Source organism: Pleurodeles waltl, chromosome 4_1 (genome assembly GCF_031143425.1).
Source record: "Pleurodeles waltl isolate 20211129_DDA chromosome 4_1, aPleWal1.hap1.20221129, whole genome shotgun sequence".
NCBI classification, from domain to species: Eukaryota; Metazoa; Chordata; class Amphibia; order Caudata; family Salamandridae; genus Pleurodeles; species Pleurodeles waltl.
The window spans coordinates 636,010,910-636,035,031 of NC_090442.1; the positions used below are offsets into that span (position 1 = coordinate 636,010,910).

A 24,122-nucleotide genomic window follows, 5' to 3' on the forward strand; every position below is an offset into this window, starting at 1 on the left:
TGACCCCTTCTAGTTCACAAACACATTCTTGTCAAAACAGACAATATGACAACAATGTACTACCTAAACAAACATGGGAGACACACTCATCACAACTATGCCTCCTACCACAAAAAATTTGGCATTGGGCAATTCACAACAACATTCGCCTAATAGCACAATATATACCAGGCATTCACAATGAGTTAGCCGACAATCTCAGTCGAGATCACCAGCTAACTCACGAGTGGGAAATACATCCCCAGATTCTACAAGAATACTTTCACCACTGGGGAACACCAGACATAGATCTGTTCGCAACAAAACAAAATGTTAAATGCTAAAACTTCGCATCCAGGTACCCACACCCTCAGTCCAAGGGCAATGCTGTATGGATCAATTGGTCAGGGATATTTGCTTACGCTTTTCCCCCTCTCCCACTCATTCCTTTCCTAGTCAACAAACTGAGTCAAAACAAACTCAAACTAATACTCATAGCACCAACATGGGCTCGCCAACCGTGGTACACCACACTGTTGGACCTCTCAGTTGTACCTCACATCAAACTCCCAAACAGTCCAGATCTGTTAACACAACACAAACAACAGATCAGACACCCCAATCCAGCATCGCTCAACCTAGCAATCTGGCTCCTGAAGTCTTAGAGTTTGGCTATCTAAATCTTTCAAATGAGTGTATGGAAGTCATTAAACAGGCAAGAAAACCGACAACAAGGCATTGTTATGCTAATAAATGGAAAAGGTTTGTTTTTTACTACCAAGCAAACCAAATCACACGTTAGATGCCTCCATACAAAACATTGTGAGTTATTTACTAAACCTACAAAAAGCAAATCTCGCTTTTTCTTCCATCAAAATTCATCTCACTGCAATCTCTGCTTACCTGCAGATTAAACATACAAAGTCACTTTTTAGAATACCAGTTATTAAAGCCATTATGGAAGGACTAAAAAGGATCATACCTCCAAGAACCCCACCGGTGCCCTCGTGGAATCTTAATATTGTACTTACACGGCTCATGGGCCCACCTTTTGAACCCATGCATTCTTGCCAAATCCAATTCTTAACTTGGAAGGTAGCATTTCTAGTAGCCATCACTTCACGACGAAGAGTTAGCGAAATACAGGCATTCACTATCGAAGAACCATTTATACAAGTACACAGACATAAAGTGGTTCTCCGCACAAATCCAAAATTTCTGCCAAAAGTCATTTCACCGTTTCATTTAAACCAAACTGTGGAGCTCCCAGTCTTCTTCCCACAGCCAGACTCAGTAGCAGAATGAGCGCTGCATACATTAGACATAAAAAGAGCACTAATGTATTATATAGACAGAACAAAACCATTTAGTAAAACTAAGCAATTGTTTGTTGCTTTCCAAAAACCCCATGCTGGTAACCCTATATCCAAACAGGGCATAGCCATATGGATAGTCAAATGCATACAAACCTGTTACCTCAAAGCTAAAAGAGAGTTACTCATTACACCAAAGGCACACTCCACTAGAAAGAAAGGAGCAACAATGGTCTTTCTAGGTAACATACCAGTGACAGAGATTTGTAAGGCAGCCACTTGGTCTACACCTCATACGTTTACCAAACACTACTGTGTAGATGTGTTAGCAACACAACAAGCCACAGTAGGACAGGCTGTACTAAGAACATTATTTCAAACGAGTTCAACTCCTACAGGCTGACCACCGCTTTGGGGAGGATTACTGCTTTGTAGTCTATGCATAGCATGTGTATCTGCAGCTACACATGCCATTGAACGGAAAATGTCACTTACCCAGTGTACATCTGTTCTTGGCATGTTCCGCTGCAGATTCACATGCGCCCACCGCCTCCCCAACACTAGATGGCAGGACCTATGCATAGCATGTGAAGCTGCAGCAGAACATGCCACGATCAGATGTACACTGGGTAAGTGACTTTTTCCATATATACATATGTTCAATAGCATGTGTAACTGCTATGCATATCTCTTTCGACATCTAGTGTTGGGCTTTTCCCCCTCTCCCACTCCTTCCCTTTCTGGTCAACAAACTACGTCAGACTTTTCTCACCATGATACTCATAGCCCGAACGTGGGCACGACAACATTGGTACACAACTCTCCTAGACTTGTCTGTAGTACCTCATTCCAAACTCCCAAACAGACCAGATGTGTTAACACAAAAAAAAGGTAAAATCAGGCCCCCAAATCCCAGTGCTCTCAATTTAGCGATTTAGCTCCTGAAGTCATAGAATTTGGATACCTGAACACTCCATTAGAATGTATGGAAGTGCTTAAGCAGGCATGTAAACCTATTAATAGACAATGTTATGCTAACAAATGGAAAAGATTTGTTTACTACTGTCAATCTAAAAACACTGATCCACTTACAGCATCAATACAAGATATTGTTTGCTACCTACTTCATTTGCAAAAATCTAATTTGGCTTTTTCATCCATCAAAATTCACCTTTCTACAATATCTGCATACTTACAGACTATTCAACACACTTCTTTCATGGAAGGATTAAAACACATTATTCCACCTAGAACACCACCTGTCCCGTCTTGGAATTTAAATATCGTACTTACCAGACTCATGGGCCCACCTTTTGAACACATGCACTCTTGTCAAATTCAATTTTTGACATGGAAGGTTGCTTCCTCGTAGCTATTACTTCATTACGAAGAGTTAGTGAAATACAAGCATTCACTCTTGAGGAACCTTTTTTCCAAGTACACAAACATAAAGTTGTGCTTAGAACAAATCCTAAATTTCTTCCAAATGTAGTACCTCTTTTTCACATCAACCAAACAGTGGAATTGCCAGTCTTCTTTCCACAGCCTGAACTGTTGCAGAAAGAGCCCTTCATACTCTGGATCTCAAAAGAGCTCTTATGTACTAGATAGAACTAAAGATTTTAGGAAAACAAAACAACATTTTGTTGCTTTTCAGTAACCACATAAAGGCAAAGGGTTAGCACGATGGATTGTTAGATGCATAGAAACATGTTACATTAAGGCAAAAAGACAACTTTTGATCACACATAGAGCACATTCTACAAGAAAGAAAGGTGCGTCTATGGCATTCTTAGTAAACATACCAATGGCTGATATATGTAAAGCTGCCACATGGTCTACTCCTCATACATTTACAAAACATTATTGTGTAGATGTATTTTCAAAGCAACAGGCCAATGTTAGACAAGCTGTCTTATGAACACTATTTCAGACAACTTCAACTCCTACAGGCTAGCCACTGCTTATTTTTGGGAGGATTAACTACTTTGTAGTCTATGCATAGCATGTGTATCTGCAGCTACACATGCCATTGAACTTAAAATTTCACTTACCTAGTGTACATTTGTTCGTGGCATGTAGTGCCGCAGATTCACATGCACCCTCCCTCCTCCCCGGAAGCCTGTAGTCGTTTAAGTTTATCATTTGTACATATGTAGATACATTTACATTTGCATGGACATCTCTTTATATTCTTATACTCTATCACTCCTTCCTTCACCCTTTGCGGCAAAACAATCTAACAATGGAGTCGATGCCCATGCACACTGTAACCGAGAGGAGGAGTCACTTGATCCCTTGACTCTGAAAAGACTTCTTCGAAGAAAAACAACTTGTAACACTCCGAGCCCAACACTAGATGCCAGGGGAGATATGCATAGCATGTGAATCTGCAGCACTACATGCCACTAGAACTGATGTACACTCGGTAAGTGACATTTTCCATATATGGAATATATAGCTTCTGACTCGCACATCGGCTCCAGTGCTCTTTTACTCCATGGGGATGCTGAAGAAGAGGCGGACGAGTCCATTAGATGAAAATACAATTTGTGCTTCCATATAATTGTCACTAGCACAATAAACTAATCACTGCTCACAAATCCGGAGCGTGGAGTTTTGGTGTGTTAAAACGTGCCATGATTAAAGTAAAAATATGTTAGTTACATCTAAGGAAGTTATTAGGATTTCAACTTACGTTTAAAAAAAAATATATATAGAAATTGACTTAAAAAGCACTATGGTTTAAAAACTGGGGTTGACAGCCAGCACGGGCATGAATGCAGGGCCTGACTGCAGGCCAGGACTTGTGTCCAACCCACACTGTGCATGACTGAAGGCCGTGGGGGATGGACACCTACAGTCTTAAATGTATGCATAGAGACAGAGTTTGGTAAATATGATTAAAAAACAAGATAGTCACTGAAAAAACAAAGGTTTAAAAATCTAAAAATCCTCTGGAAAAAAAAACAAAGGTTAAAGTGGCGCTATAGTTAGGTGTTGGATTAATCCAAAAATTTATGTTTTAAAAACAAAAAATACTGAAATTCACTTGTTATATTATACTGTGCTACTGATAATTTGTGTCCTGTTGTACACTGCTTATTATCTAACATATTACATCACTCATATGTTAAATTTCATCATTGCTGGCATCACTGATTACATCATCCAACAGATCTGATTGTTTGCTGTAAGCTTTTCATACTGGAAGGTATTCAGCAAAGTACATATAGACTGAATTTTCCATAACATGTGTAGTACTAATGGGCATATTGTTAGAGGTTGGGTGTTGGTAGAGGTAAGTACACAGCTACCACTAACAATACACCCACAACACAGGGTTGTGCCCACTTAAGGTCCCACAAAGTAGCCCCCTGGCTCAACTCAACCCCTGGTAGCTTTGCAACGAACAGTCAGGCTTAATTCAGGAGACAGGAATGTAAAACATTTAAGTACACCAATACAGTAAATAAGTAATACCCAACACACAATAAAATTACATAACCAATTTATAAAAATAGGAAATATTTGTATCTTTACAATGACACCAGAACAACAAAACTCCAAAATAGGGAACCAGAGATATGAGTTTTTGAAGATAAAAAGTAAAACGACACTTTGAAGCAAATAGCACACAAAGGGAAGGTTGCACTGGATCGGCACCCGAGTTCCAGCCGTCTGCAATGTAACACTTTCAAACTTAGGGCCAGATGTAGGAAGCCGTTTGCATGGTGCAAACTGCGAAAATCGCAGTTTGCGCCATGCAAACAGCCTAACGCGATGCTCATTCACAATTTGCGAGTCGTACCGACTCGCAAATTGTGAATGTGACTCGCAGATAGGAAGGGGTGTCCCCTTCCTATTTGCGACTCGCATCGCAATGCAGAATTGCTTTGTGACCACAAATGCGGTTGCAAAGCAATTCACAGTTACCACCAGTGTCACACTGGTGGTAACTCATTCGCAAAAGGGTTTTTTCAGAGCAGGCAGTGGTCCAATGGACCACTGCCTACACTGAAAAAACGAAGCCAAATGGTTTAGTAATTTTTTTCATTTTGCAACTCGTTTTCCTTTAAGGAAAACGGGCTCCAAAATGAAAGAAAAAAACTGCTTTATTGAAAAAGCAGTCACAGACATGGAGGTCTGCTGACTTCAGCAGGCCACCATCCCTGTGAGTGCAGGGACTCGCTGTGGGGTCGCAAAATGCGACCCACCTCATTAATATTAATGAGGTGGGTCTTTGCGACCCCATAGCGAGTCGCAGACGGTGTCTGAGACACCGTTCTGCATCCGAATTTGCGATTCGGAAATTCAGACCTTGCTACATCTGGCCCTTACTTCCTGATGCACAAAAGTGATCCACAACCCCAATCCAAGGTTCCAGAATCTCTGAGTTGCTTCTTGGGACTTCGGTTCGCACAATGCACCTGGCCAAACCCATGCAAGTCCACTGGACCCACTCCAGGCTGAGGACTTTTGTGGAAGTTGGTGTAGGGAAGCTCTTTTAAGCTCTTGCTTCAGGGAGATTACCTCTGAGTCCTTTTTGAAGCAAGGCAAAGTCCTTTGGGCTGTGGTTGCAGTGTGCAACAGGACAGTCCTACTTGTTGCGATTTTAGGCAGCAGATCTGAATTCCAATTCAGGCCAGCCCGTTTTTATTTAATCATCTTGGGGGACAGTCAGTGGGCATCCTTGAACAATGAGCTTCAGAGTTCCACCGTGAAGTATCACAACTTCCTCCAAAGTGTGGCATCTTCTTGTCTCACAAAGCACTGCACTCTAACATTCCAAGATGGATGGTTTTCCTCAGTGGGAGTAAGATTTGGCTAAACCATACCTCTGGCGTAGTTCTTTTCGATTAACTCCCCCTCTGGGCATCTGCAAATTCCTTTCCAAAGCCCACCATCTGTCTGTGCAGTACAGGGGTGAGAGGGCAGTCCTGGCTTCATTCCTTTCTGACTGGTATTCTTTTGAACCTTTAGCTTGATTCACCCAGCCTCCTTCCTGGCCTGGCTCTACCATCTGCCTACCTCCCCCATCAAGGTTTGACTGGGTTTTTATTAAAGGTTTAGATCTTGCATCAAGATCTACAGTATATAAAACAATTCAATACAAATTCATAAAGGAACTTTAAAAAAATTAGTTTTTCACACATTAATTCATTAATCAGATATTTTAACAACTACATAGCTTCCTTTGCAGTTCTTACTACATATTTTTTAAATAATGGTTTTAAAAATCTTAATTAAAATATCCTTAAAACTGGGCAAACATAAATAACATGCTTAGTAGTCTGTATATCTGAATGACACAGGTTACAAATTCTTTATTTCCTAGGAAATCCCCTCCTAGCATCAGTTATGACCTTTACCGGTACGCAATTTATACTGAAGAACAACATACACCTTCGCACCCTATGCTCCAAATTCCAGTTTAAATATGCCTGAGGGGTAGCCGGATAACATGAATGAATCGCATTAATAAAATGAGGCTTGGCGTTATGGATCTTCACATCATACAGCATGGAAGAATTCTTCATGTGACACTTTAAAAATGACATAAGAGGAACATACCTCACATTCTGAATGTCTGATTTAGACAATGTTAAGTGCTTCAGTACAAATTGAATGTTTGATAGAAACAGAACAAACATAGCCAAGACGAATTTGCACAGCTATAAAACTCAAAGTATTAGCATGTAAAATACATTAATACCATCTCAAGATAGCTGCTAATCCTCTAATATACATACTCACTAGTCCTAATTCTAATTGTAAAGTTTCCACCGAGGCCATGGAATTTAAAGTGCAAATAAAACGAAAAATCTTACCTTCCACCTTATGCATTAAGGGCAAACCTCTAACTTTGATTGTTTCAGCAGCATAAAGAAAAGTCTAAGGAACCTTCATTTTATATACCTTTATAAGGTGTTTAAAATGTCTGTAACCTGTTTCCCCATAGAGTACTTTTAATGCATTTCCATGGGCATAAGCCTTATTTGAAATATGGGCAATATGATCATTATCTGCCAAATTTGCGGAGATAATTCTGTCCAGTTAGGGGTACGATTTTACTACCTCTAAAGATATATTTTTAAAGGACCACCTATACCCTTTATCCCTCGGACAACCTTTTGTAGAGCATCTCATAACTTAAGTCTTATTGAAATGAACCTTTAGAAACTGGGCATCAGAGTAAGTTGATAAAGCATCTAAACACTTCTGAAGACCTTTAGGAGTCCACTCTAATACGACAGTGCCATCCGCATAAAGCAGAGTCCTCAAAGACTAACCTAACTTCGAGCATCTCCACCAATCTTACTCAACCCCAAGGGTAAATCCGCCAGATATAAGAGAAAAGCAAAGGAACCAATAAACAGCCCTGTTTAATCCCATTTCTAGTTGAAATTTTCGGTGTCATGCCCGCCTACCCCTTAACATGACATGACACCATGTGTCTGTATGAAGGGCAATAATACATTTGAAAAGGCCCCTAGGGATACCCATGGCATTCAACTTCTTCCATAGAATAGGCCTGTCATGCGATATAACGCATTTCAAAAATCTATAAAAGCTGCGTAGGCAGGCTTTTCTTCCACTTCACATATTTTCCCAACAGCAGATGAATCACTGTTACATTATCGAGGATCGAATACCCAACTCCAAACCCAGCTTGTTCCAGTGGGATGATATTTTTTTTTTCTACCCTGTCTAGTAAGTTATTTCAAATACATCTGTCAGAGATGTTTACTGTAGCATCTAATAAGGTAATCTTCTTATAATTGCCCAAAGAATTTGTAGATCTCTTCTTATGGAGCGGCAATATAATGCTCCCTTTCCATGAGTTTGGAACCCTCCCACTGGAATAATAATAACGAAAAAGTCCAGATAGGTAAGTGGCCCAACAATCCATATCTAATTTTGAAATATAAATACGCAATTGATCTGGACCTCTAGCCCCTGTGTTTCTAGCAGCCTTAAGGTGGTGCAATACTTCCTTTTGCAAAGGGAGCAAAAGGGAGAAAGTTCTTTCAGCTACCCCAACATCTTGGAGCTTTTCAATATGCCCAACAGAGGACTGGGGATTCATGGCATATAAACTTTTTTATATAATCCTGCCATTCCATACTAGTAATGGTCTTTATTTTTGGCTCAACCAGAGAACCTGTGTTTTCCACTGGAAATTCTCCAGAAGGTTTTTGAGTTGTTACACTTGCTAGCTTGATCCAGATATCATCACAACTACACCCTTTTTGGGTTCTTAGCCATCTAGTCCTTTTTCGTGTTAGACATCAAATCTATTTATTTCCTCTCTTTGGAATAAGGGGCGAATTGCCTTCTTTGTAGATTATTAATAAGACAATTAAAAGCAAATCTTTTATCAAAATTATTTGACTGCATTAGATATTTCTTCCTGATAGGGCTTTCCGGGGTTGAATATCTACACACAAATTTCCTCCTAGCCTCCTCAAAAACGGATTGGTAGCCAACAAGAGGAGGACATAGACTCAATAATTTTCCTTAATTTGTTGGTGAGTCATTGTTTGTCTTTCGTAGAACCTTCCCATTCTCAGTACTAAACAAAATCTCCTAGTCATCAGATATCTGCCAGGGGAAACTAAGCTCCTGATTCCCTAGGATAGTAGAGAGTGTTATGTTATGGTCACCCCAGACGTTCTTTATTACTTTTAAATCGGACATTCAAGGGAAACCCGAAAAAGAGCTAATAACATAATAACGGTTGCAGATTTTGTTGAAGTGTGGGTATAAGAAGCCGGAGTGTGTCTCTGAAGCCTCACATTGAGAACAACAGTATTGTGTTTCCTACAAGCACCCAGGAGAAGAGCACCCCTTCTATTTGTCCTAGGGGATTGAGGGAACACGGCAACCGGAATATTTAACACCTGCTCCCTTTTCTTATCTGCAGAAAGAGCAAGGGAGTGATTAGAAATAGTGGCATTCAAATCTCCCATAATTAAGACCCTAGAAGTCACCACCTTAGACATTACCATGGTGATATAATCGAAAAATCATTCAGCAAACAAGTGTTTTCTTGACCTGGTAGGATATACAAATTGGCTAAGATAAAAGGAGCAAGGCGACATCTAATCCAGTTCTACTGAGGGATTGCAATACAATGTAATATATTTGAATGACGATTAAAGACTTGATACACCCAAGGAGATTTTGTAGACAGAAGTGTGGCTATGCCACCACTAGCATGGCCGCTCAGATTTTTTTGCTGGACTGCTAATGACATAAAAACTTTCAGTCTCAAAATGGGCATGAGCCCAAGTTTTGTAAAGGTAACTTATTGCGGCATCCCATGCGTCTAGATTCCAGATTTTCCATAAATTAGTCCAGCAGCCAGCAATATTCCATGACAGTATTCTGATATCATTCAACATACTAGTAAACACCCCTCTTCAAAAACTTTGAAGTAAAGGGTTTCTTGTATTTAAGCAACCAGCAAGCCAAACTCATTTAGAACAGCTTCATAATTGAATAACAAACCTGACGTTTGATCAGTGCATTCAACCAGTTGCCTACCATCTTTACAAGACATCACAGACAATTTAGCATGAACTTTAATTTCTTATTAAGACACTCAACTCTCCTCAAGAACACATGACATTTGTGCACACTGACCCACCCCATCCAGCAAACCTTTCCTCTGAAGAGAAGAGAGAATAATATCTATTCCTTGGGACAAGAAAAAGCCACTATTTATCAGAATCAAGTTTACTATTACGGAGGACTTTTAATTAATCCTTGTTTTCTTCTCCCTACCGGAATATAGCAGTTCTACCAATTCTAAATCACTACTCCTAACCAATCTAAGTAGATGTACCATGTGTTAGAAGATTTAACAAAAAGGAGCGGTTCAAACAATAAGAGTCATCATCATATAAAGCAATAAAGTCTAAGGATGTTATTTCTTTTATATTATTAAATCTTGTACTTTAAGAAACTTGATAATTTTGATTGCTATTAATTGCTTTATCTGATATATTCTGGGGCACCAAAACTGAAGGGATGGAATCCATAGTCACCAGAGGAGAACTTATCAACTTTTTTAGGTCTTTCCTATCTCTTAGCATAAAAATATTTGGTACTGTAGCCGTAGTTTTAAAAGGATCAGTCTCAAACTCTTTGGCCATAATGACTTCCTTTTCCACCCCAAGTTCCCCAACAGGGACACCCACATTTCCATGGTTGATAACGCCCCTGTAGGAAACTGCCTCTGTATATACTATATCTAAATTAGATATAGGTGGTCATTCCGACCTAGGCGGGTGGCGGTTGCCGCCCGCCCGTCGGAATCCGCCTGAATACCGCCCCGCGGTCAATTGACCGCGAGGGGTATTCTGACTTTCCCGCTGGGCCGGCGGGCGATCTGATTCAGATCGCCCGCCGGCCCAGCGGGAAAGCGCCTTCCACAAGGAAGCCGGCTCGGAATCGAGCCGGCGGAGTGGAAGGCGTGCGACTGGTGCAGCAGCACCCGTCGCGCTTTTCAGTGTCTGCATCGCAGACACTGAAAAGCCTAGTTGGGCCCTGTTAGGGGGCCCCTGCCGTGCCCATGCCATGGGCATGGGCACGGCAGGGGCCCCCAGGGGCCCCGCGACCCCCCCTACCGCCATCCTGTTCATGGCGGCTTTCCCGCCATGAACAGGATGGCGGTAGGGGGGGTCAGAATCCCCTCGGCGGCGCAGCGAGCTGCGCCGCCTTGGAGGATTCTAAGGGTCATTGGAAAACCGGCGGGAGACCGCCGGTTTTCCCGTTCTGACCGCGGCCAAAGCGCCGCGGTCAGAATGACCAAGGGAGCACCGCCGGCCTGTCGGCGGTGCTCCCGCCCCCGTTGGCCCTGGCGGTAGGGAACCGCCAGGGTCAGAATGAGGGCCAAAGTGTGCACAGAGTCCAAGTGTTCCCCAGAGGCTTAACAGAGGCTAAAGTAGATAATACTAATGGTCTCTTTTGTGGTAGTGTGGTTGAGCAGTTAGGCTTATCAGAGGGTAGTGCAAAACATTTGTTGTATACACACAGGCAATAAATGAAGCACACACTCAATGACTAACTCCAGACCAATTGTTTTTATATAGCAAAAATATATTTTGTTACTTTATTTCTAGAACCACAAGATTCAGTTTGCAGGTGAGCACATTTGCAAGTAAGTAGCAAGCATATGTATCAACACCATTTAGTTTCAATTTGGCAAGTAAAACGGTTTTCTATAAAATAGCAATTATCTATTTTAAAAGTTGACAGCAATTTTCAAAGGTAGTTCTAGGGAGAAAGAAAGGTTAGTACAATTCCATGGTAAGTACAAGACTGCATGTGGCCAGACAGGTGTAGAGGTCAAAGTTGTTTCAAGATTTAAAATGGGTTCCTATGGAGACAAGGGCACTCGGAAGCAGGCCTGATTGCAGGTAAGTACTTGCGTCTTCGGAGAGCAGAACTGTGGGGTTTAGGAGAGCACCAGGGGGGGCACAGGTCAGCACCAAACACACACCCTCGGCGGCACAGGGGCGGCAGGGTGCAAACTTAGCGTTCAGCTCCCAATGCTTTTCAGTAGGGGGACCCCGGGGATCACAAGTAGGCTGCAGGCTGGGTCCAGGGGGTCGGTTAAGAGAAACCACAGGCTGAACAGTGAGGAGGGCCGCCTGCTGCACATTGCTGCACCGGATGTCAGGTTCCCAAAGGCCAGGGGGCTACAGGTACAGGGTACCATTTAGCATTGGGTATCTTCATCAGGATCCTTCACAGGCAGTGGAGTCCTCTGGATTTAACTGCAGACGTCGTCGTGGGGCACAGGAGGGGTCACCCCAGGGTGGACAGTAGGTCAGAATTGCCTGGGGATCAGCTCTAGTCCGTTGGGCCAGCTGGACACGGGCCATGGGCAGTGTGAGCAGGGCTCGCGGATCTGGGGCGGTTCTGGAGTCCTTTGTTGGAGTTTCTTTCCAGACAGGGCCGCTGTCCATGGGAGATCTTGGTCCTAATGTATGCAGGCAGTCCTATTGAGGCTTTTAAGAGGTCACTGGTCCTGCAGGATGCGTCGTTTTTTTGTAGCAGGGGCTTCAAAAGCTGGAGACTGGCCGGTAGGGCTGGGGCCAAAGCAGTTGGTGTCTTCAGCCTTCTCTGCTAGGGATCAGCTTAGCAGCCCTTCTTTTTCCTTCTGGTTGTCTTCTTGAGGCTGCCAGGAATCTGACGAGCTAGGTTCAGAGGAGCACTTAAATCGTGGATTTAGTGGCATTACAGGGGTCAGGCTTCAGGGGCAGTAGCCAATGGCTACTGTCTCTGAGGGTGACTACGCCCTTCCAGTGTCCACTCCCTTTTGGGGGACAGGGGACACACAGACCTAACCCTATTGGGTTCCTGTCCTCCAAACCAAGATGGAGGATTTTGCAGGAAGGGGGTCACTTCAGTTTTGAACACTTGAACACCTTAGGTGTGGTCTGAGCTGAAGTGGTCACTCCTTGGTTTTCCTAATTTCCTAATTCTTCCGCCAGACTTGCTGCCAGAAGTGGGGCTTTGTCCGGTGGGAGGGGCATCTTCACTAGCTGGAGTGCTCTGGGGAACTCTAACAAGAGGCCTGAGCCTTTGAGACTCACCGAAAGGCATTACAGTTCATGCTGGGGGGAGGTGGGAAGCACTTCCACCCAGTGCAGGCCTTGTTTCTGGCTACAGAGAGCACAAAGATACAAACTTTTTGGAAGTGGCAGGCTGGCACAGACTGGTCAAACCTCCACTAGAAGTTTGGCTAAAATACAGGAGGCATCTCTAAGATGCCCTCTGGGTGCATTTGTCAATAAATACAACACTATCATCAGTGTGGGTTTATTGTGCTGAGAAGTTTGATACCAAACTTCTCAGACTTCCGTGAAGGCATCATAGATTTGTGGAGTTCATAATGACAAACTCCTAGCTCATGTACTTTATATGGCCACACTGCACTTACAATGTCTAAGAATGGACTTAGACAATGTAGGGGCATATTGCTCATGCACCTATGCCTTCACCTGTGGTATATTGCACCTTGCCTTAGGGCTGTAAGGCCTGCTAGAGGGGTGACTTACCTATGCCACAGGCAGTGGTTTTGGGCATGGCACCCTGAGAAGGGTGCCATGTAGGAGGGGTCCCCTAGGGTGGCATAATACATGCAGCAGACCTTTGGAACTTTCCCTGGCCACAGGGCCCTTGGTACCATGGGTACTGTTTACAAGGGACTTAGCTATGTGCCCTGTGTGTGCCAATTGTGGGAACAATGGAACATTTTTAGGAAAAGAACACTGGTGCTGGGGCCTGATTAGCTTGATCCCTGCACACTCTCAGTCAAGTCAGCATCAATTTCAGGCAAAAAGTGGGGGGTAACGATCCCAAAAGGGGCAGTTTCCTACAGCCCCCACCCCCTTTCACAGACTGAGTAACCAATTGTACTGCATCGGGGTGGCCTGCACACTTTCCCTAGGAACTGCTAACTGAGAGGGCTCAGTTGGGAACTTGAATTTCCTAATTCCTCTTTTCTTAAAGCGTCTTAATTTTCATTTAGCCTTTTTCCCCACTTTTTTTGTTCTTCTCCCAGGAACTACACCTAAATCCAAATATCTGATAGGCGCTTCTAATTGCAGATTCCTTACCATAGAATTTCCCCCAGGTTTCAGACTGGATCTGGAGATTTTTCTTAGAGCAAAATCCTTGCACGTCGGTAGGCGTCGTCGGTAGACTCCACAGGCGCGTCGTTTGCGTTGTAGTCGCTGTGATGACGTCGGGAGTAGTATATAGATGCCGGCTCCGCCCAGTAACGTCAGTTCTTTTATTTCAACGCCATGCGCTGATCCGGAGAAGAGCTACCCTGTGTTTTTGACCGGCATTGACCTTTTTGTCGAGCTTTTGTGAGACTTTTGGTGCGTCGAGGATGTCCCCGAAGACCGGTTTCAAGCCGTGCGAGGACTGTCACCACGCGATGTCGGTGACTGATCCGCATCGGGTTTGACTGCGGTGTCTAGAACGCCACCATGACCCAAAGTCATGCTCCGAGTGCCGGGCCATGCACCCGAAGCCTTTGAGGGAGCGGTCCCTAAAGCTAATGGCGGCCCGGCACTCGACTCCGCGTAAGTCATGGTCTCAAGACCATTCACTGAGCCATCACCACTCGTCTTCTTCTAAATATTCGAGTACAGATAAGAAGAAGAAGTCAAAGAGGTCCCATCGCTCTCAGACTTTGCCCCGTCACTCGGCTAATGCGATGCGGGAAGAGCATCGACGCTCAAGGCCTCTGTCCTCGGAGCCTGCGTCTGGGTCGGCTCCGCACTTCCCTGAGTTTCCCGGAGTGCCCCTCGCCCAGCTTAAAGAGTTCTATGAGGCCATGCGCCTCATCTTTGGCCGCACTGGCCCCGATATGGTGCCTTCAGGCCCAAGGGGTTCGGTTGAGGGGCCTTTGGGTTCCACGCCGGCGGCTTCGGCTGCGGCCACCGAGGTCACCTCCAGATCCGCTTGCGGATCCGCACTGGCGCCGGTCGCACCCTTGAGACCTTCCCTGGCGCTGGATCGCTCTCGAAGTCAGTAGTGCCCACTATGGACATTGACCTGATCCTTATCCCCGACGACTCGGAGCAGCGTCGGCCGATGCCACCTTTGTCTTCGATTGGGCCTATTCACCCCAGGTGGATTCAGACCCTTTTTCCTATGGGTACGAACTTGGGGAGGGTTTGGAGGGATCCCGGGACCCTCATGAATACCAGGATGACCCATCTTTGGACTGGGCTCAGGAATTGGGCGACGCTAGTGGTCTGGATACTTCTCCTGATGCTGGCATGCTGTCTCCGCCTACCGGGGCTACAGCAGAGGGACCGACTTATGGTATGGTGGTCAGTAGGGCAGCTGAGGTCCTTGGCCTTGAGCTTCCTACTTTAAAGGTCAGGTTCTGTCTGCCTTGGACCCAGAAGACTGGATGGTAGCGTTGGACTTGCAGGACGCTTATTTCCACATCCCCACCCTGCCTGCCCACAGACGTTACCTATGATTCATGGTAGGTCACAAGCACTTTCAACTTACGGTGCTCCCTTTCGACCTTGCCAGCGCCCCTCAGGTGTTCACGAAAGTGATGGCGGTGGTTGCAGCTCATCTGCGCAGGGTAGGGGTGTCAGTCTTCCCCTGCCTCAACGACTGGCTGTTGAAGGCGGACTCACCAAAGAAAGTCATCTCCCACCTTCAGACTATGACGTACCTCCTGCACATGCTGGGTTTCACTATAAACGTGCCAGAGTCACACCTGACTCCCTCTCAGACGCCCCCCCCTCTCATCAGAGCTGTTCTGGACCCAATGCAGTTTCGGGCTTATCCTCCCGAAAAGCGGGTCCAAGACATTCAAGCTGTGATTCCAATCTTTCGGCCTAGGTCTTGGGTTTCGGTAAGACTGACTCTGAGGCTGCTGGGCCTCATGGCCTCCTGCTTCCTGCTAGTGACACATGCCAGATGGCAAATGCGGGCTCTGCAGTGGGACCTGAAGTTCCAGTGGGTGCAGCATCAGGGGAATCTCTCCGAACATGGTCCAGATCTCAGAGGGGACTGCCAAAGACCTTCAGTGGTGGCTTTCGAATCCACATTGGGACAACGTCACATCCATCTCCCTCCCCCAACGAGATCTCTCTATAGTGACAGATGCGTCACTTCTGGGTTGCGGCAGCCACATGGGAGAGGCAGAGATCAGAGGCCTTGGTTAGATCTGTTCGCCTCCGCAGAGAACGCGCAATGTCAGCTGTTTTTCACGTTGGAATTTCCAAGGCAGCACTCGCTCAGAGACGCTTTTCGTCTCAAGTGGAACTCTGGCCTCCTTTACGCCTTTCCACCTATACCCCTTCTGCCCAGAGTTCCCACGAAGATCAGGAACAACTGGGCCCAAGTCATCTAGGTGGCTCCGGACTGGGCACAGAGTCTGGTATCCAGAGCTATTGAGCATGTCCATAGATCCTCCACTCAGACTGCCTCTTCGGGTGGATCTTCTGTCCCAGCAACAGGGGACGGTTCTTCACCCGAACCTGTCCAACCTCCGCCTTCATGCGTGGAGATTGAGCGGCGACAGTTGACGACTTTTGATCTTCCACCTGAAGTCTGCGATGTTACCTTGGCAGCCAGGCGTCCCTCAGCCAAAACTGTATTCGCCTGTCGTTAGAATACATTTGTGGCATGGTGCACCAACAAATCTGTTGATCCCCTCTCTGCCCCTCTATCCGAGGTTCTTCTGTTCATTCTTTCTTTTGCCCAGCAGGGCTCTGCTTTGGGCACCCTTAAAGGGTATTTATCCGCCATTTTGGCCTTCCTTAGGTTACCTGATCAGCCTTTCACATTTTAAATCTCCTGTTTTGAGTAGATTCCTAAAAGGCCTCACCCATTTATTTCCTCCGACTCCATTTATCATGCCTCAGTGGGACCTCAATCTTGTCCTTACTTATTAAATGTGTACTCCCTTTGAGCCAATGCACAATTGCCCCTTGCGGCTCCTCACCTTCAACTCTGTCTTTCTTGTTGCTATCAACTCTGCTCGCAGGGTGAGTGAGCTTCAAGCCTTTTCATCGAAACCTCCATCTGGTATGTCTCTACCAGATATTTTGTTACCGAAGGTAAGTAACTTGTACGATTATGATTTGTTTCTTTTGTGATTCCCTTTGTTTGAAATATTGGGAATAGTTTTATACCACTGGAATACATGCAAGGGGACTTTAAATTCCCTACCCTCCAAATCAACAACTGGGGTACAATCTTTCTCCATAAATTAAGAGCTCTAGTGATGATAATTCCATCTCACCGTTCCAAGTTTTATTCACATCAACAGGAGCTAAGAGTTTCAATGTTGACCAACCAACTTGTACTACATTTACTGATCATTTTATCAAACCCGGTTGCACACAACCAGAACCATCAACCCCCTCACATTTTATTAGAAGCTCTTTCAAAATTATTGTTAATGTCCAGCATAGGATCAGAGCTGTCAGTCTTTTTGTCCAGCAGCTGCAAAATAGAATACAAAATTCTATCAAGACACTGAAGGGTCGTAGAGAAACAAACAGTCACTTGCCGGATTCACAGCTGGATTAAGCAACAGCTCAGGACCAGAGCCTATAAGGGGAATCGACCTCAAAGAGAGATGAACATTACCTCCCCCATCAGATACCCTCTTCTCAGTGCAGGCCACTTGTCACCTAATCAAAGAAGCCTAGCTAATCCTATTAGGGCTTTACCAATCAGGAGAGACCATTAGCTGCCTGGAATTTGGCTTACAGTAAAGTAAGTCTCATAACTTCTTTTCTGTATAAGTTACGATAAATTCAGCAATTGCAAACTGTTGCATTTATCATTACATTAGTTTGAGTCTTTGCATTTTTATCTTTTTCCTAGCAATATTTAGGCTTATGAAAAATATTTCCATTTTAGCCTATAGAGCCATCTTTCTACAATGGGGGGAAATGAAAGGTGCAGTTTTTGCCCTCACCATGTCGTTACAAAACATCTTTTAAAATGTCCCTGCTTATAGTCACATGGCACCTTACCCCCTGGGACATCTAGGAGAGACCTTAGGGGTGACCTATATGTAACAATAAGGTTGATTGTTACTTTGGAAGTACCTTTAATCCCAAAGACGAATTTGCATACATTTTGCATTTTACAGACAGTCTGCAAGGAAGGGCTGCCTTTAAAATTGACACCAGACACACAGCACTGCACACTTCAGTGCAGCAAATCTACTGGTCCTCTAAATGTCCTGCCCTATTATATACTGAGGACTTAAAGGTAGTTTGAATCCCCCTTGCCCTTTTATCTACGAAGGTCTTACAAGGTCTGTCATTGCCAATTAAAATTATAACATTGTACCGTTTGACCATATACCTTTGATTCACAGCACTGATGCTGGGCCTGTTAAGAAGAGCCTAGAGCACTGACAGGGTCAGTAACCATCATTATCAGACAGACAAATTGGGGTGAGCTTGCTAAAAGGGTGACTTTGTCACACATATGCTTTTGTATGAAGCAGAATATGAAGATATCTGTAAAATCACCCCAAAATAGTAGATATTATGCTCTTTTTGTACCGGTAGAGGTGCATAAGAAATGTAATGGCTTTGTAAAAATCAGTGAATTGTGCAACTTATTAAAACTTGACTACCTTTCAAAAACAGTGTTTATTGTTTGCCTTTATGAGATGTGCCCCTTGAAGACCTCGTCTTACAGAATTTAAACCTACTGTACACATATTTCAGAAATGAAATGAGCAGAATGGTGTGCATCATTTTAATAATCTTTGCAATCAAACATACCTTGAACTTTGACTAATTGTTTTTTGATTTGCTATTTTTGTTTAACAGTCCAAGGCAGCATATGTACTCTTCTACCAGCGGCAAGACACCATCAGTGGAACAGGCTTTTTTCCTGTGGAAAAGGATTCTCTGCCTAGCGCTTCATATGCCTCAAGCCTTCCAGTTGAAAGTGACGAAGATAGCAATGAGAATGACAATGATATAGAAAATGAAAATTGTATGAACACTAATGAATGAGCTTCTAAAACACGTACTATCCACCAGAAATCATACACACAAATAAATGTGTGTATAAATCTCTCTCTCTCTCTCTATATATATATATATATATATATATATATATATATATATATATATATATATATATATATATATATATATATACACACACATACATATGTGTGTGTGTGGTAATAAATTTTACAAAATGTTGGGACATCTGAGATGACCGAATGTAGATCGTTTTTCAATTTTTATCAGCAGCGAGCATCTTGATGTTAATCCCAATGAAACCTTTGACAGGCACTGCCTATAATTCATTTGCAGTCTTGTCTCCAAAAGGTACATATATTTAGGAATTCACAAACCTTGATATACGTTTTCTGCTGCTGTTTAGAAGAACTGTATGTTTTTCATTGATTGTTTTGGATGTGAGTTAATATGTTAAATTTGTGGGCATTGGTAATTTATCCTGTTGTGTATTTCCAAGAAAACTGGTGCAAGGCTCTAGTTTTGAATGAACTGTCTGTCTTCTTAGGCAGCCACACACACTTAACTCATTCATCATACTCGCTGTATTATGATGGTAGTTAGCAAGTGTGGCATGTAAAAATGCTGTACTGTTAAACACTATGCTTTCTAGGGTTACCCTGAAAGCAGTGCAGGCCTTTGTGAAAACCTAATTATGTTAATGAAAAGAGACAATGGATAGCAAAGGTGTTTTAACCTTTTGTGGTATAGTTACATTTTCAGAGTATTATGGTTTACTTATCGCTGCTGTGGAACGGGTTGAAGGGTGTTCATGACACACAAAAAAAGTTGTGTTTCACCTGAATGTATGTATCCATTGTTGCTTGTTGGATTCTTGTTCTCTCGCTTTTCTTTCTGAGCTCTTACATTTCGCCTGCCTGTCATCTTCAAAGTTGTGCTGTGGGCATTCTCTAGTTCTGGTAGCTTGGTGATTTTCACCCTCCCAACTATCGTAGAACTGTTTCATTTGGCATTTCGACATGGCCATTCTAAAGAAGGTGCATCAAGCTTCGCTTTTTTATTTTGAAATAGCTTGCCTTTAAATTGCAACCAGACTGTTGTAAGGCAGGTCTATTCAATTTATTTGTGTTCCTCGTGGAATTCACCGTAGCCTTACAGCTCATCTCAAAATACAATTTGTGACACGGTCGGAGAACTGGCATTTGCATGAAAGATTCAGAAATTGTGCAGTAAAGATAACATATAAACCTTGAAACTTACTTCATCTAACCATTTCAAGGGTACCTGATGCCAAAATGGGCAAAAATGGCTTTAAAAAGCAGGCATTTTTAAATTGTATACAATTCTGCCTTTGTTAAGAACGTCTGCATACTACGGGACAAAACACTGCATATCTACTACCTGAGGAATTAATCTTTCTCCCACTGCTATGAAAAGAATGGAAAAGTATGTTCTTCACTCGAACTAATGTAATACAGATACAATAGGTTATAAATTGTGTATTGTAAATAAAAGTTCACTCTGTGAGTGCACATTTTGGTAAATTATTTTATTTATACATTAGCATTAAACATTGACCAGGATAAATGAGGTATGTTGGACTTGGCTTTGCTTTGTACCTTGATATTGAAGCTGGTGTTACATCCTGGTATTTTAAAGCTGCTTTTTTATGTAAACAACCTCCTGCATGACAGAGGTTACAATCTGGTCTGCACTTGAGTTCACCTGGGTTTACATTTGAAATGTGCATGTTTATTTATTTATACAAATTTCAATAAAGATATTTAAGGCCTTATTTAGTTTCTTCAATTTTTTTGATGCACTGCAAAGCCTGAGGTTCCATTGTGTTACAATGGGCTTTCATTTCCCCTGATTTAGAACATAAGGGTATTAGCCACAAAGCTTTTGTATTGGTATTCACATTTTCTAATGCGTAGAAACTAGAATCACGCTCCGTATCCACTAACCTTTATTTTTTTATTATTATTATTTTTATTTTTTTTTGCAAATTGTCAACTTCTTTTGAAAGATAGATATTGGACTGTCGTGAAACAGTCCAAGAAGAGAAGATTTATAATGTTAAAACTTGCTTCAGTTGGATAAATAATATCCTAGAGTGTTACATTAATGTGCATGGTGTTACATCAAAATGTTCTTGCAACATCTGGATTCTTTGGAAAAAAAAGTTGAAAGCTGATTAATATGGAGAACGTCTTCCTGCAAATTCCTCACCTTATGAATATTCTCCAGGCACTATACCAAATAGGGAAAACGTTTTCCCAACAATATCTCTTTATTGCTGCCATGTGGTACCCCATGACTCCAATCATGTCTCCATCTGACATGTTTTTTGCGCTTTAACAATGAGGGCCTGGAGCACCTCATGTTTTTTCACCATCTAAATTACTGTTTGAATTCAGTCTACGTCAGTGTCTCATAAGATGTCATCATCAGATCCTCACAACAGCTTCATGTTGTATCTGAGATTCAGTCATGATTCCTAGTCATGCTACTTTTTGTTCGCTCATGAACATGATAGCCATCAGGAAGCGGTAGGCCATGCTAATTTTGGTACAGGCTTACAGGTATATACTACAAAATGGTCCGTCTCCCCACATGTAAGACTCCTGACAGGGAGCAAACACCTAATGGGCTCCGTACAGGAAACACAAAACAACTTCATAGGAGGGAGATATTATTTTCTTCCTTGAGAAAACATTGCTGTTCCTGGGAACATTGCAAGATTTTGCAGCCCCTTTGATTGATGCTGTTCTCTTCTTCATCTTCAGAGCAGATTCTGTTACTTAAAAGCACAAAACTGAATTTTTCTGATTCCATCTGCCTAGTCTGCCTCGGTGGAGGCTTTTCAAAAGGTTATGCTGCATAGCTTCAGAATGGGCCCTTATACTTTTGTACCACACCCCAGAAGCAACCCAGAGCTTGAGAAGTTGGTGAATCAGGCCACTGAGCTGCCTCCTAATTCCACATGCTCCAGCCTTAGCGCCATTTCTGAGAAAACCCCTACCTACCAAGGCATTGACCACTTTAACTTCGGGGCGATCACAATTCCTGCCACATTCTCAGAGCTGCGTTCACCACTGCCTCTACCTTCAAAGTCAGCTCCCTCGATTCTTTCAAATAGATGAACTTTTCATCTCTTAGTCTTGATTACATGGAAATATCCGGCAGAGATTGATAGTGCACAGAAAATGACTCAAAGGCTGATAACCTTCTCCCTCCTTTGGACATGGATGTTTTCCTTTTCCTACACTTCCAAAGTGGTAATGTTCATCACACATCCCCAGAGGGGGACATTCCTTATCCCTGTAGTACCTCTTATAAGGTTGTCGGTTTTTTAACAACTGTGGTACAGAGTGCCGAAGAGGCACTATAATTGCCCTTATCAACTGCTGAGGCAAAGTCCAACATGCTTTTGCAGCTCCACAGTCTCGTAATCCTTTCAACAAAGCTGTTTTGGAGTCTGTATTGGTTGCTTACATTTTGGGCCCAGCAGTCTACAGACAGATTGCACGGCACCATAAACCAGCTAGTTTTTAATCTACAAATCTGTCACTTGTAAACCCGGTTATTCAAGCCAAGTCTGCTGACCTGATGGCAAAGTTCATGGTCTCAGTGGTCATACTCCACAGGCATACATGGTTTTATTCAATGGATGTCACATGAGATGTCGAGGCAGAACTGATGGACATGCCCTTTGACAGCAAATCGCTTAACAGAAAGAAGACATATACCTCCTTAAAACATTTCAAGAACTGCTATGCCATTGCCCATTCACTATTCCTGTCCTTGCCAATGAAACAATTATGCCTACAATACTAGGGCTTCTCCAGAGAACAGCTCTCATGGAAATACCAACCATCACAGATGGTCCAGGTCTCCAAGCAGTCCAGTCTGTTCTTTATTGGGAGAAAAGGGCATACGGCATGCCAAGAACAGCAGCAGTAGTAGATCCAGTCTCCCCATCTTCAGCTGGATCTGTAGCATCCAAACCTCTGTGACTCCTCTGTACGCCCTGTTTCAGGTGGGGTGGATTATTCTCACAGTTCATCTCCAATGGAGAGATGATTATAAGGTTTCATTGGGCACTTAGCTTATCTTCTCTTCTCTTCAAGGGCTACACCCTACCCTTGCAGTCTCTTTCAGGACCACCTTTTTGACAGGGATGTGCTCTGTGGCACACCCTTTAATCTTGGAAATGGAGGTACTTGATCTGATCTACTGATCAAGAGAACCACAGAGATGCTGTCCCTGGAGGTGAAGGGATTTTACTCACCTTACTTATTGGTTATCGTTCTGGACCTGAGACTCTTCATTCTTTTCATCACACTGAACATGTTTAAAATGTTTTCCTGAAGCCAAGTGCTCCATGGCCTCGGTGTGTGGGTGATTAGATCTTGTCCCTGGATCTCCAGGATGTCTATTTACATTTTCCAATAATTCCTTCCTTCCATTTCACTGGTGTTATCTCCAAATCATGGTGGGTACCCAGCATCACCAATTTGTGGTTCTTCCAGTTGGGCTGGCTTCAAATATTCACCCAAAGACTGACTGTGATGGCAACTTAACTCAGGAGATCAGAAGCCATTGTTTTTCTTTACTTTGACAAAAGGTTGGTGATCGTGGAGTTTACTACACTAAACAATGGCCCTCTTTAGTGCACAATAACTGTTTTGCATGACACAGCATCTCCTTTAACATCCATAAGTCCCTCCTTGCTCCCACTTGGAGACTTAGTTTCATCAGTGCTATGCGGACTCAACCTGCAGGGAAGCTTCTTCTCCTTCTTAGAGGGTTGTAGTTATTTAAGTCATGATTCAGATATTTCTGAATCGAATCCTGATACCAGTTTTGGAAGCTCTCTACCTGCTAGAATTGATGAGGCATATCTTCAAGTTCAAATGCTCTCAGGGTATGCTAGACAAGTTCTTTTTGAATTCTTATACTGTAGATGAGTCACATGAAGAAGACGACCAAGTTGGATATCTTTTGTCCAATGCTGAACTCCACAGTACTGTCACTGCTCTGCCAACCTAATCCTCCTCTCAAGTCACAGAGCACCCTTGGGGTTGACCATGAATGCTGTTGCAGTTTGAACCGCAAGGTTGCCGATTCAAGTGATGACCATGTAACCAAACAACATGCTCCCTAGCCGTGCGATCAACGCACACTCGCCTCCTCAGATACCCTCCCAGCATGGATATTGCAACTCCGAATCTTTGACCTCAGACACCATCAGATATAGCTGGGCGGGTGGTGTCCTTAGGTTGAACAGACACCCCCTGCCACTCCC

The 24,122-nt window shown here is 43.3% G+C and overlaps 1 protein-coding gene across 4 annotated transcripts in view; it reads left to right on the forward strand.

The window, feature by feature from the left end:
• USP15 (ubiquitin specific peptidase 15) overlaps positions 1 to 20,606 on the forward strand; it is a 617,233-nt gene extending 596,627 nt beyond the window's left edge. For all 4 annotated transcript variants that reach the window (XM_069229069.1, XM_069229070.1, XM_069229071.1 and 1 more), the window contains one exon: positions 18,650 to 20,606. In XM_069229069.1, the coding sequence (XP_069085170.1) occupies positions 18,650 to 18,838 (189 nt within the window). In that variant the 3' untranslated portion in view covers positions 18,839 to 20,606. The remainder of the gene's footprint in view (positions 1 to 18,649) is intronic.
• The last annotated feature ends 3,516 nt before the right edge of the window (positions 20,607 to 24,122 follow it).